The sequence below is a fragment of the Rhinolophus hipposideros genome (assembly GCF_964194185.1).
Source record: "Rhinolophus hipposideros genome assembly, chromosome: 2".
NCBI classification, from domain to species: domain Eukaryota; kingdom Metazoa; phylum Chordata; class Mammalia; order Chiroptera; family Rhinolophidae; genus Rhinolophus; species Rhinolophus hipposideros.
The window spans coordinates 40,364,160-40,377,687 of NC_138048.1; the positions used below are offsets into that span (position 1 = coordinate 40,364,160).

Here is a 13,528-nt window from a genome sequence, read left to right on the forward strand (position 1 = left end):
TCTTGTTTGGGACTCTACGCATTTCCTGGACTTGTATGTCTATTTTCACCAGGTTAGGGAAGTTTTTAGTCACTATTTCTTCAAATAGGTTTTCAATCTCTTGCTTTCTCTCCCTTCTGGTATCCTTATAATGTGAATGTTATGCTTGATGTTGTCCCAGAAGTCTCTTAAAACTATCCTCATTTTTTTGGATTCTTTCTTTTTGCTGTTCCAATTGGGTGTTTTCTGCTACTTTGTCTTCCAAATTGCTGATTCGGTCCTCTGCTTCATCTAGTCTGCTGGTAATTACTTCTAGTCTTCATTTCACTTATTCTTCATTTCTGACTGGTTCATTTTTACGGTTTCTATGTCATTTTTTATGCTTGCTATCACTTTGATGAAGTTCTCACTAAGTTCCTTGAGCATCCTTATAACCATTGTTTTGAACTCTCCATCTGGCTAGTAAAAAAAAGTGAAGGGATTAAGATGTACAAATTGGAAGTTACAAAATAGTCAAGGGGATGTAAAGCATAGGGAATATTGTCAGTAACATTGTAATAACTATGTATGGTGTCAGGTGGGTGCAAGACTTATCAGTGGGGGGATCACTTCATAAGTCATATAAGTGTCTAACCACTATGCCACACCTGAAACTAATATAATATTGAATGTCAACCGTAACTGAAAAAACTATTTAAATTTTTAAAAAAGATTTGAGGGAATCTGTACTTTTGATAAATTAGATTTAACTGGGAGGAAAATGTTGACAATGTGACAATATCTACAACTGAATATCATTTAAAGGTATTCAAAAGTAGAATTTTTCAGTAAAATCAGTTTAGAAAATTCATTTAGATAGTAGTTTTCTGGCTACATGAGCAAGTAGGATAATTGAAGTGTACTGAAAGATAATGCCCATTTTCATATCTCCATATTATACTATATCGAATACCACCATAACTCTACCAAGTCATTGTCTTCATTATGGTGATATCCTTGCAATATAAGAAACTGGACAACTGAAAAAGGGAGAAAAATAAAGGGGTATTAAAGGTAAGGTGAGTATTCTTAAACGCTGAGAAAAACAACAAAAAACCCACTAACGTTCCTTAGAGGCAGGGTTAGCCACTCCATTATGTGCAGAATGAAAAGAACAGGGACGAGAGGCAATGTCGGAGTATAAAGGGAATAAAATAGGAATCATCAAAGGGCCTGGGTTCTGTTCTTTGGCTCTCAATGTGTACCCCAAAGAAACACACTTACCCTGTCCAAACTCCTGTATCCAGATCTAATATTCTACCGGGCAATCACGATAGAAGAAACATTCCTGAATTCTTAACAGAAAGTAATTTTGGTACATCAACTTAATAAAACAATCAGGAAACAAGATAAGTAATAGCATTTAGCATATTTCCTGATACATGGTAAGAGCTTCATAAACATTAACTATTAGCAGATAGGAGTTTTGGAGAGAGGGGAGGAGAGGAGGAACAAAGTGGAAAAGAAAAAAGGGAAGGTAAGTTTACCATGCAGTATTTTCTAGTCCCAGTTCTCACACTCACACATTTAAATATCTTCCTCATAAATGTGAACCAAAAATAATTTTATTATCATTCTGTATGAGATACTTCTTCACTTAAAGAGTTGTTATTTAAGGAAAATAGTATCATCTTTTGATAAGAAGCAAGAAAAATGGTCTCTTTACACTCACTTTTATTAAACAAATAAGGCTGCAGTGGAACTTTTTTATTTAATGCATAAACATATAAGTCTCTTTATTAGAGAAATTGTACATATTGGTAATATGGTCAATGGTCACATCTATGGGTTAATTCTTTAAAAATCAGAACCAATAATTAGGATAGATTCTATGCTCTCTTCGTTACATTGTGAAGTGTCTTGTGTAGTCATATTCTATTGTTGGAATGACAGCTTGTACAAATTTCAAGAAAATTAGAAGATACCTAAAGGTCTTTAGCTAAGGAAAATAAATTGGTCAATAACTCTATTAATTTAAACTAACATTATAATTATTCATTTTATTAAGCAATAATTTCTCAGAAAAAATACATAAGACAAAATCTTACAAGTATATTTAAAAAATGCACTCATGCAAGTTTGTGTCTATTCCACATGAGGCTCTCTATAACTTTAACACTACCTGACCATTCACATTTAATATTTGAATGTGAACCTTTCTGATGAGTATGAGTTCATGTAAGTCCAATTATTTTGATATAAAAATAATGACAAGGTTGTCCATGTTTAAATGACTGGAAAATGGCCCTTTTAATGCCTATAAATTTGCCTGAGTAGATTAGAAAATGAGGGAAAAAAAATTGGGAAAATACTTTGGGGAAAAAATGAAAATACTATATTTTAAGAATACCTGTAACATATTTTATGTGCTTTACTTTTTAATCAACCTATTTAAGTTGAATTTTTTGTTTCAGAGAGACCTCAGATTGCCACATTTTTTAACTTGTTAAACTGGAAATATACTTAGGGAAAAGATACTCATGTGTTGTCTTCTAAATTAGTAGATTACTCATCTTTCATCAATAAATTAAACCCACTGAGTTTCTTTTCCACCAACAGCAATGGTTTTATATTCATACTTTTAGCCATTGCCTCTTCAGCAAACAAAAGCATCTAGCAAGCTTGTTTCAGGCTCTGTAACAAGGCAGAGCTAACAGGTGCACACAGGAACATTTGCTAATCAACTCAAGAAGGCAGAAGAATCACAATATAACATTTTGTAAATAAATTAAAGACTTCACTAAGACTTCCAGATATGAGGGGCTAAAACAAGTAGAGGTACTGTGTCATTAAGGTTACACTAAATTTCCCAAAAAGGAAAAAAAAAAATCCTAGGAGCCAGTTTGCCACTAATCACACACACAGGTAAGGATACATATGAACACCAAGTTCTCCCCCTCCTTCAGCAACAGTCTCAATGATTTTCTTCATCACCTCAGCATGCCTGAAAGAAAAAGAACAAATCTTATAAATTTAGATCACTTTGATCAAAATAGGAGAAGCAAGTTTTTGTTTGTAAAGAAGTCTACCTTATTACCAGTGAATTTTAATATATTAATAGTTAACATTATAAAATATTCTCCTCCCTTCCCCCAACAAGTCATATTAAGTCATGAAGACAGTTTTATTGGAGGAGGGCGTAAGTTTAAAAAGCTCTGGTAGTCAAAAATGAATACAATAGCACTAATACTTAGCTTTCCTATAATGGCGATGGGGGCAGAAAACCAGAGAAAGGGAAATCATGCCAAGGCAGAATTGCAGAGCAAGGGCTGTCTGCTGAGAAACAAAAAAGAATCAGACCAGCCAAATTCAAAAGCTACGTGGCAACAGTTGGTCAAAAAAAAACCCCAAAAAACCAGAGAGACAGATTAGGTTGGTACAAAAGTAATTGTGGTTTAGGTTAAAAATAATTACAAAACCGCAATTACTTTTGCACCAACCTAATACAATGTTGTGATTTTTTCTGTTTAAATATTAGCTGAGAATAAGCCAACACTGAATTAAAGAAAAGCTAATTGGTCAGTCAAGAAGTTTATGTATATTTTTCTTTGTCTTCATTCATACTGTAAAATTTATCTAATTCTATTATGAAATATTTTGGCTTTATATAAAGAAAAACATTTATCTGAAGTTTTTGTCCTATCCACAAATATTTTTACAGCCAACTGCTGTTGCTCCTATGCTAAGAAAAGAGTGATATCAAAGTAATTGCCTGGGCACATAAATTGAGAAAAGGGCAACATACCAAAGTAATGAATGGTATTTTCTACATACCCTAGATTTAAAAATGCTGCTTCAATTTTTATGAATATAACCTTCATGACAGAGGCAGTCAACTTAGAAGATTAGAAAGTAAATGTATTAATCCTGAGGATAAGAAGGCATAATCTGAGGCCATTTAGGCAAGGCCTAAAATATCCTTGAAGTCTCATTTTACAGGCCCCTAGATTTTTTGCTTGTTTGCTTTTTTCTATATTTACATGTTATGTATTCTATAATACAGTAATTTATTCAAAATGTTTAATATTAACTTCCAGTTAAACTACTTATCTCTTTTCCCAACTGAGTGAAATTTACACCTCGGAAAGAGACATGGCTTGGTTTGATAAGCACCATCCTAAAACCTCAAACCATAAAAGGAATCAACTATGTAACTCTCAAAAAGGAAAACCTTTTAGATTAGATAATTCAAAACTAAAACCAATGACTCTTGAATTACTTTTCAATATTAACAGTTAACATAAACTGGAAAAATGAACTAGGCTTTCTATGGGATAATGTTTGAGAATAAAGATGTTGTAAAAAATGAGAAAAAAATATTAACAAATTTTTGAGGGCTGGCCAGGTGGCTCAGGTGGTTGGAGTGCTGTGCTCCTAGCACTGAGGTCGCTGGTTTGATTCCCACATGGGCCGGTGAGCTGCGCCCTCTACAGCTAAGATTGTGAACAACAGCTTTCCCTGGAGCTGGGCTGCAGTGAGCTGCTGTGAGCTACTGTGGGCTGCCAGGAGTGTCTGGTGGCCAGCATGAGTGGCTGGCAGCCAGTGAGAGCTGCTGTGAGCTGTTGTGAGTCGCTGACTGACGACCTCAGCCAGGGGGAAGCGCAAGGCTCATAATACCAGCATGGCCCAGGGAGCTGCGTCCTACACAACTAGACTAAGAAACAACGGATTGAACTGGAGTGGTGGGGGGAGGCAGAAAGGGGAAAAAAAGTTTTGAAAACTAGAATGTTGCATCTAATTAGTCAATGAAATATCAGAGTTTTCATCTGAAGAAATATTGTTACCAGAATTTCTCAATGATTTTCTGAAAGTTAACCACTAGAAACAACTAACTGAAAGAAATTATCATGTAACAAAACCTTTTTCTTTTTTAAGGAAGAGTAAAGGGGACTAGAAATTCCACATATATTTCTGTTCACTAAGCAATAAAAGGAAATAAATAAGTCACCTAGAAAAAGCACAAGATTAACTTTATACTCCACATTCACAGAAAGATACATCACAATAGAGTAAATAAACCATGTCTAAACGAATGTTTTTTAATCTAAAAAGGATCTTCCAAACTATTCTTGGAGCTAAAAACAGGAGTAAAAATCACAAAGATCTACACTGTAACACAATACATACAAAGAACAAAAAAAATTCTTAAGAAATAAATATAACTTTGTAAAGTATTTATTTTCCTTTTTCTTATGCACTTAAGCACAAGAACATTTCTAAGGAAGACAAATTTTACTTGCTTATTAAGTAAATTTTTTCTGTTGGGGCACTCATTTACAGATTCTCTAAGTAATAAATTCATGAAGTACCTCTCCCCCCACCCCTCCAAATACAGACCTGCAAGGGTGAACTGAACACATAGGAGGTGGTGGGAGATGAGGGTGATTTTCAATGGTTACTGTTTTCTTCACATGATCTTGGCTGATGTCTTCATACATGTGCTCAACTGTTAAAGGCTGCCGTTGCTGAAACCATAAAAAATGCTTTGAAATTATTGTTTAAACATTTTTAGGCCTAAACTTCAATGTTTACATTTATCCCCATCTCCCACATTGCTTGCAATTCAGAGTTCTAGACTATTTAGAATTACCAGATTTGGTGGAAAGTTTATACCAAGAAGGGATGGAGGAGGGAGTCTGTCCATCAGGCTATGTGACAACCTTCACCATCTAATGCACTAAAGATACCATAAAAAGGCAGGTGCCTGGCCATCTAAACATTTTATAGTTTTGTAATTCATACTTTAGGTCTATTTTGTTTTATTTTCTTGTTTCTCATTGTCACTGGAATGAGAGGTTATAAAAATTTTATTTTAGCTATCCTTTAATTCAATTAAGTGGATGAGTTAAAAAAAAAAGTTTTCTATCTTCAGGAAAAACAACACATGTGATGTGATTATTCTGTAAATGCCTAAATATCAACAGGTGTGATCCAAACAAAATTTAATACAACAAACCATGTTCAATTTCCCTCACTTTTGAAGGACTATGCTCAGAGACCAAGCAATAAATATATTAACAGATTATTAATGTTTAATTCTTAGTAATGTTACTGTCACACTGAATAATTCATAGTTTCTTCAAAATAAAAATCAAGTGCAATTTAATCATAAAATTATAAAACAAATGATTTCTAAAGTTTAAAAATCTAGTGATGAAAGAATTAAACCCAATAATTTAAAATATTTACATTAAAATTTGATATAGCCAATATGGAAAACAGTATAAGGGTTCCCTCAGAAAATTAAGAACATAATTACCATGTGACCCAGCAATCTCTCTTTTGGGTATCTACTCAAAAAATTTGAAAACATTTATCCGTAAACATATATGATCCCTGATGTTCATTGCTGAGTGATTAATTGTAGCATTATTCAAGACATAGAAACAACTAAAGTGTCCTTTGATAGATGACTGGATAAAGAAAATGTGGTATATATACACAATGGAATACTATTCTATCATAAGATGAAATACTACCATTTGCAATAATATGGTTGGATCTTGAGATCATCATGCTAAGCGAAGTCAGAAAAAGTTAGGAACCGTATTTCACTCATATGTGGGATATAAAACTGAAAGCAACAAAGGAACAAGACAAACAAACAAAAACTCATAGACACAGATAACAGTTTGGTGGTTATCAGAGGGTAAGTGGGGAGAGGGGGTGACAGAAGAGCAAGAAGGGGGTCAAATATATGGTGATGGAAGAACTGACTCTGGGTACTGAGCACACAATGTAATATATAGATGATTTATTATAGAAATACACACTTGAAACCTATATAATTTTACTAACCAATGTCACCTCAATAAATTTAATAAGTTAATTAATTAATTAATTAAATATTTACATTAAAATAAGTTTTTCTTTATTTTTACCTCATCATAGCCAAACAACCATAATCGTGGTGTCTGGTAATATTTATCATAAGTGATGTAAAGGTCATAAGTTCTGGTTTGCAAAATAGCATCTTCACCTCCGGCATCAGTTTTAGCTTTACAAGCTTCTACTATTTTCCTTGTGTCTAGGGTAGCCTGGCAATAATGGAGAAAAATTTACAACCATTGAAATCAGTATGAATATGACATTTTAGAAAAATCTATTTTTCCCACTCTATGTATCTTTTTCAGAAGCAGATATAACTTAAAACTCAAAGTAAAATATTATATGGCATAACAAATGTAGACATATAAATAAAAATTTATTTGAAAGATCAAGATATTAATTAAAACACTAATCCCCAAGTTTATCAAAAATTAACTCAAGAAAACTCAATTTACAAACCTCATCTGTTTCCAACAATCCACTCTCTTCATATTCTGTTATAAAAAGCAACAAAAGATTAATCAACTTAAAAAAATTTCCTAAAACAAACTATATATTATTTCAGAGAATCATTGAAAACCGGTTTTTGCTTTTGTTTCTAACTGAAGATATTGCATAAATATGAGTGAGCTAATTCCACACCTATTTCTAAAGCAGCAGATACTTTATCTGTCAGAGAGCCAGAAAAAGTCAGTATGATTAAGGCTTGGTCTCTGCTATGGTCTATTAATAATACCAATTGGCATAATAATACCGTAGAGTCCCCAGTTACTCCATAGCATACACAAGGCTACTTACATAATTGCATAAAATGTGCTCATTAAAGTCATCTGTGACTTCCACTTTGCCAAATCCGGTGCTAACCGCCCAGTTTTCATTTTAATTGACCTCTCAGGAGCATCTGGAATGATTTACACCCTTCTCTTTGGAACACTTTCTGTCCTCAGCTTTTAAGATACTACATTTTTTGGGCTTCCCGCCCAGCCCACCTCACTAGCTTTGCTTTCACTATTTCCTACGCTGGTTTATCTTTATCATCTCGACCATTAAAAAAACAAAAAAACAAACCATAAACAAAAACAACTCTGCTTAGTTTATGGACCTTGTGCTCTTCTCTATCCATACTCACTCCTGATGATTTCATTAGTCTCAATGGCTTTAAATGCTGCTAACTCCCAAATTTATTCCCTGACTGTAGACCTGGATACCTGATTGTCTACTTATGGCTCCAATGAATGACTAAGGGGCATCACAAATATCACATGTCCAAAACTGAGCTCCCAACGCCCTCTCCAAAACGATTCGGTCCTATAATTTTCCCCATCTCAGTTAATATCTTTCCATACACAGGTCAAAAACACTGGAGTCACACGTGACTATTCTGTTCCATTCCACCAGCAAATCTTTTTGACCCTACCCTCAAATATGTCCAGAATTGTTTCTCATCACTTCCAATGTTACCACTCGAGCCCAAGCCACTGTCGTGTGTTGCCGGATTATCAAAACAGCCTCCTTACTGTTGCCCTATTCAACATCAGTCTAGTCTCAACACCGCACTCACAGTGATTCTGTTAAAATGTTAAATCTCATTCTAAGTCGCTCCTCTACTTAGAAAAGCCCTGCAATGGCTTCTCATCTCACTTTTGAGTTAAAGCCAGCGCCCTACATGATCTGCCCAGGTTTATCTCTCTGACACGATACCTTACTACTCTCCCCTCACTTCTCTCTGAACATAGGAGCCTCCTCACAATATTTCATAATAAGCCAGCAGGCTCCCACCTCAGAGCCTTTGTACTCCACCTCAGATATCCAAATAGCTTGTTCACTCACTTCCTGCCAGGCTTTACTCAAAAGGTATATTCTCAATGAGGTTTTTCTTGATTAACCTAATTAAAAACTGTTAATACTCATGCCACCCCAAGACTCCCTACCCCCCTTTTTTTCTCCCTAACACAACTAATACAGTACATGTTTTGCTTATCGATTGCTTTTTTGCTTGTTTATTGCTTTATCTCCAGCACCAAAAACAGTATCTACTACAGATACTGTACTGCTCAATAAATATTTGTTGAATAATGAAAACTGTTATATTAGATACCATCAACACTGTTTTTTAAGCGAAATTCCATACATAGCAATTCTTTCTTTAACTCTATCCAAGGGAAATGTAACAAACATACTGAAAGGCTGTCACATATTTAAGGCAGTCCCACAGCTTGTACTCTGAAAACAGTGCTTTACTTATAGGGTTCTCCCTGCCCCGGACCCCAGTTTTGACAACTGTATGCCATTCAGAAACAGATGGAATCCAGAAAGAGTATTTGTGCAAGAAGGTGTTTCTAACAATTATGAGACATTCAGGTGGAAATGAAACTAAACAAGTAGCTCTGAAGTTCAGGAGATCTGGATGGTTGGTTTAGATACGGAAGTCTTGACCACAGAGATGGTATGTGAGACTACTGTGAGCAGCTTTTGTTACAATAACTCACTTATATTTCCTCAATGAATGAGAGTTAACCATGGGAATGAGAACAAGACTCTGCCTAGAATTCAGAAAGAGATATACAGCTAGGTATCATGGGGACTCAGAAAACAAAACTGAAAGGTACTTTTAAGTCAAGTTACTCTGTTGATTAGGTTATGCTGCCATCTCATCAACACCACTTGCCATTATTGTGCTTCAGCTTTACTTGGCACCATCTTCTACTTTCACATGCTTTTTAGTATATGTGCTGCTGAAGCGAGCACTTTCGCATGCTTTAAGACATTCTATCTCACTATAAATTCTAAGTATTTTGGGGATACATAAAATTTGGGGGATAACTTACAGCCTCCAAAATGTCTACCCTCTGTATTTTTTTTCATATGCTCTTCCTTTTTCCAACTGCTCTCCCTATATACACACATACATATTAATATTAAACTCTCATACAGAATCTAATGTAATTTGTACACCATTTTTCCTGTTGCACAAATTTCCATGTCAGACCATGGTATACCATTACAGAAGCCACAGAGTATATAAAAATCTATCTGGGAATGTAAGGAGTGAGCAGGAAAAAGCAAACAAATAAAACCCCAAGAAATAGTAACATTTAACAGCTGGGCAGAAGTAAAAGAACCCGAGAAGACTTAGAAGAAACAGTCAAAGAAGAAGGAGAAAAACCCACTGTCAAAAACCAAGGGAGAGAATAGCTAATAGAATCAAATAATGCAGGGAAGAAAGTATAATAAAGACAGATAGAATTTAACAAAGAGGTTGCCCTGGTGCAGCAATTTTTTCCTCTATTTTTAAGTATCTGAGGTTTCATGTGCATTACAGACTATCATAATGGAATATGAAGCTTTGAATAGCCATATACTTTTAGACCTATATTACTCTGTTCTGGTAATACAGTGGTTTTCAATCTCCTATGACAATGATCCATGAATGCAGTGATTCTCAGCTAGCAAGACTAGAAAGGCATTTCAGAAACTCAGGCAACAATGAGGGGATTCTGTGTAGTTCAAAAGGCCCCATTAAAAATCACTATCAGAAGGTTTTTTGTAGTAAGATGTTATCAAAAAGGAAAAATAAAATACATAATGCATGAGCAAACATTGCATGGCTCTGAAGCAGTTTAAGAGTTAGCTTAAGAATCTGTATCTTACAGCGGTACCCAGTATTCAAGATTTATGACTAATATTTATCCCAGTAAAAATAGTGATGTCAAGGCTACGGTCTAAAGTAGAAGAGTCCAAGATCAAAAGAAGTTCTGCACTGATTAAATTTACACTCAACAAAATCCTCTCTAGGCTGTTACATGTTAAAATTTAAAACTGAATGGGATAGAATTCTTAATCCACATGAATTACAAATATTCCAAAGTCAAATATTCTAGTGCGATTAAAGCAAATCTGGAACACAAATACCTTCCATATCTGCAGCTTCTTCTTCATCTTCTTCTTCCTCCTCCTCACATAATGCTGAACAATCTTGGAGTTTTATACTGTCCTTTGAAATAAATATTTAAAGTCACTTAAATATGTTCATTAGTTAAAACACTGAGCACCCACATACCAGCAGAGTGCTAACTAACCACTGTGAAAATAAGTGACTAGACAGTTCTTATCCTCAAGAAACTACTAGTCCAGTGAAATGACAAACTCAAAACAATCATTAAAAGTGATGTGCTCAGTGCTGTGACTGAAAAATATAAAAGGCATCATAGAAGCACCAAGAGTCATCTAAACTAATCATTTAGAAATAGTTGCCAGTTGTACTTCCAATAAAACATTTTTAGCTAACCAATTCATTAGTATTAGAAAATCAATTCAAAGTTATGTTAACTTGCACACATAATTTAAAGGACAAAATAATGTATACATTTATGAATCACAATATACTAACATGTTAAATTTATTATTATAAGTCAAACACTATTATCTTCTAATTTGTTAACAATATCCTGGCTGAATTAAGCCATTACAATTATTACATAACACATAAGATTTCAGTTCAATTTCTTAATTATATTAGCACTAGAATAAAAAAATAATGCTAACCAGACAACCCTAATAAACATTTATTATTTTCACAAAATATTCTAGTAATCTGTAGTCAATGTAGTGAGTCAAAAAATTGCACACCTAGTTTCACCTAATCAATAATTTTAATTAGGGATGATTTTATTTACCACTAGAAACTTGAGATCATATGTGTCATTATTACACCAAAAATATGTAACCACAGAGGAAAGATCATCAGTATCTGGGTAATTATTAAATAAGCCAATATCTGGAAAACTGATCATTAAGCAAAATTTTAATCATGTTGGATGTTCATACTGGATATAGAATACAGTAGAAATCAACAAAGATTAATACTTGGGTCTAGATGGCAAGCATTCTAAGCAGTAAATTATAAAAAATAACGTAAATTCTATTTTAAATAGGAAATGACAGGAAAGATATTCTAGTTACAAATTATTCTAAGTATTCATCCTTTATTAGGACATAAGGACATTAAGTGGGATACTAAGCACCATATTAACCACTATTCCATTTATTGGAAATTCTTGAAAGAATTCCCATAAACCTATCAGAACAATGTTACCCAAACTACTCTGCCATTTATTATCCCCCAAATCTGAAGCACATACACTAATGGCTGGAGTAAACACTAATGGCTGAAGATATCTTCTGAAGCAACAAAGCCATTTGCCCAATTTCTTCTTAGTCATTCAAACTCTCCAAAAAAAATTTCAAAAGGATAAATTCTCAGGCCAATGAACTGCACCCTGTCAAGCATTAAAGTGAATTTCTAGCAAGCATAAAATTGTACACTGAAAAAAAATAAAACTTGCTTTAGTTTCTAACACTTTCTGTTAAGTCTCAGTTACAAATCCCAAAAGATCCAAATGACAAAAACACATAAAGGATATCTTAAACTAGTTAAGTTGTGGTTAAATGTTTCACAAGGACAAAAGGAACACAATTATTCTATCTAAATATTCTTTAAGAGACTTGACTGTTAACAAAACATTAGGTTGGTGCAAAAATAATTGCGGTTTTTGCAAATTTTTTTTTTTAACCTTTTAAACTGCAATTACTTTTGCACCAACCTAATAATTAAGAAAAGGTAAGGGTAAATCCATTTTGTATTATTTTTTCATATCATGTCAAACAATTATATACAATTCTGAAGACAACTGTAATCATTCTTTCTTTAGAAATCAAAAGCTAATATAATGTTGGAAGTATGCATTAACTGAAAACTTTCAAGCAGAAAAATTCCACCCATTTATATATTTTACCTTCCCCCACAAATAAATTGTACAATAATAAAACCAAAGTGATTTAGCTTCCACTCATGATTCAAAATATCATGACGCTCAAGTTTACCTTTAAATTTTCAAAAACAAACAGAAAAATCCCCTTTACATTAGCAGTAAATTAAAAAAACTAAAGAGGTAACGAGTAACTTGCTTAAGACAATGTTTAAACTACAACATTTAAACTATCATTACCATCTATTAATCAGCAAGTAGATAAACCACTTTAAAAACCTCCACTTACAGAACATTTGGTACTTATACTTAAAAATAAAAAGCCTTTCCTTTAAACAAGCCTAGAAGCCTTCCCAATTAGTAAAAATTAGTAGATTAGTAGTTTTCACCAGTTAAAATCTCAAAAAATGTATTTTCTTAACCATACAGCAGATTAAGGAAAGGAAGAGAAGCACTGGTAGAGTTTTGGTATGTTGATATAGAAAAATGAGAGGGAAAGAAAAGCTAGAATTTAAAGGAGCTTGGTAATAAATAACCAGAGTTTTAATAAGAATGAGATGAGCAATATTTATATATATATACATATGTATACACACATATATATATGCAAATAACTAGGTGATTGAATTTAGAAATATATCTAATTAACCAGTACCTTGCTTTCCAGTGTAATCTCCTTAACTGCTTCGGTTATTCCTCCAATACCTGTTTAACATTGTGCAGAAAAGAATAGCTTAAATTAAATTGTAAACATCCTCCTTATTCAAGCAATATAAAAACACTTAAAATTATCTAAATTCTCAAAACTGCTCTGAAATGAAGAGCAGTGTTAGCAGCATTTTTACAAATGAACTCTAATAGGAATAAATAATCCGAATGGCACATCTCAAATTAAAAAAAAATAATCAAAAAGC

At 33.5% G+C, this 13,528-nt stretch overlaps 1 protein-coding gene across 2 annotated transcripts in view; it reads right to left on the reverse strand.

Annotated features, from left to right (window-relative positions):
- Window positions 1–204: 204 nt before the first annotated feature.
- ATG3 (autophagy related 3) overlaps window positions 205–13,528 on the reverse strand; it is a 28,323-nt gene continuing 14,999 nt past the window's right edge. For both annotated transcript variants that reach the window (XM_081027813.1, XM_081027814.1), the window contains exons 6-12: window positions 13,270–13,319; window positions 10,759–10,840; window positions 7,306–7,340; window positions 6,900–7,055; window positions 5,356–5,483; window positions 2,894–2,962; window positions 205–1,943 (exon numbers count right to left, since the gene is read on the reverse strand). In XM_081027813.1, the coding sequence (XP_080883939.1) occupies window positions 1,862–1,943; window positions 2,894–2,962; window positions 5,356–5,483; window positions 6,900–7,055; window positions 7,306–7,340; window positions 10,759–10,840; window positions 13,270–13,319 (602 nt within the window). In that variant the 3' untranslated portion in view covers window positions 205–1,861. The remainder of the gene's footprint in view (window positions 1,944–2,893; window positions 2,963–5,355; window positions 5,484–6,899; window positions 7,056–7,305; window positions 7,341–10,758; window positions 10,841–13,269; window positions 13,320–13,528) is intronic.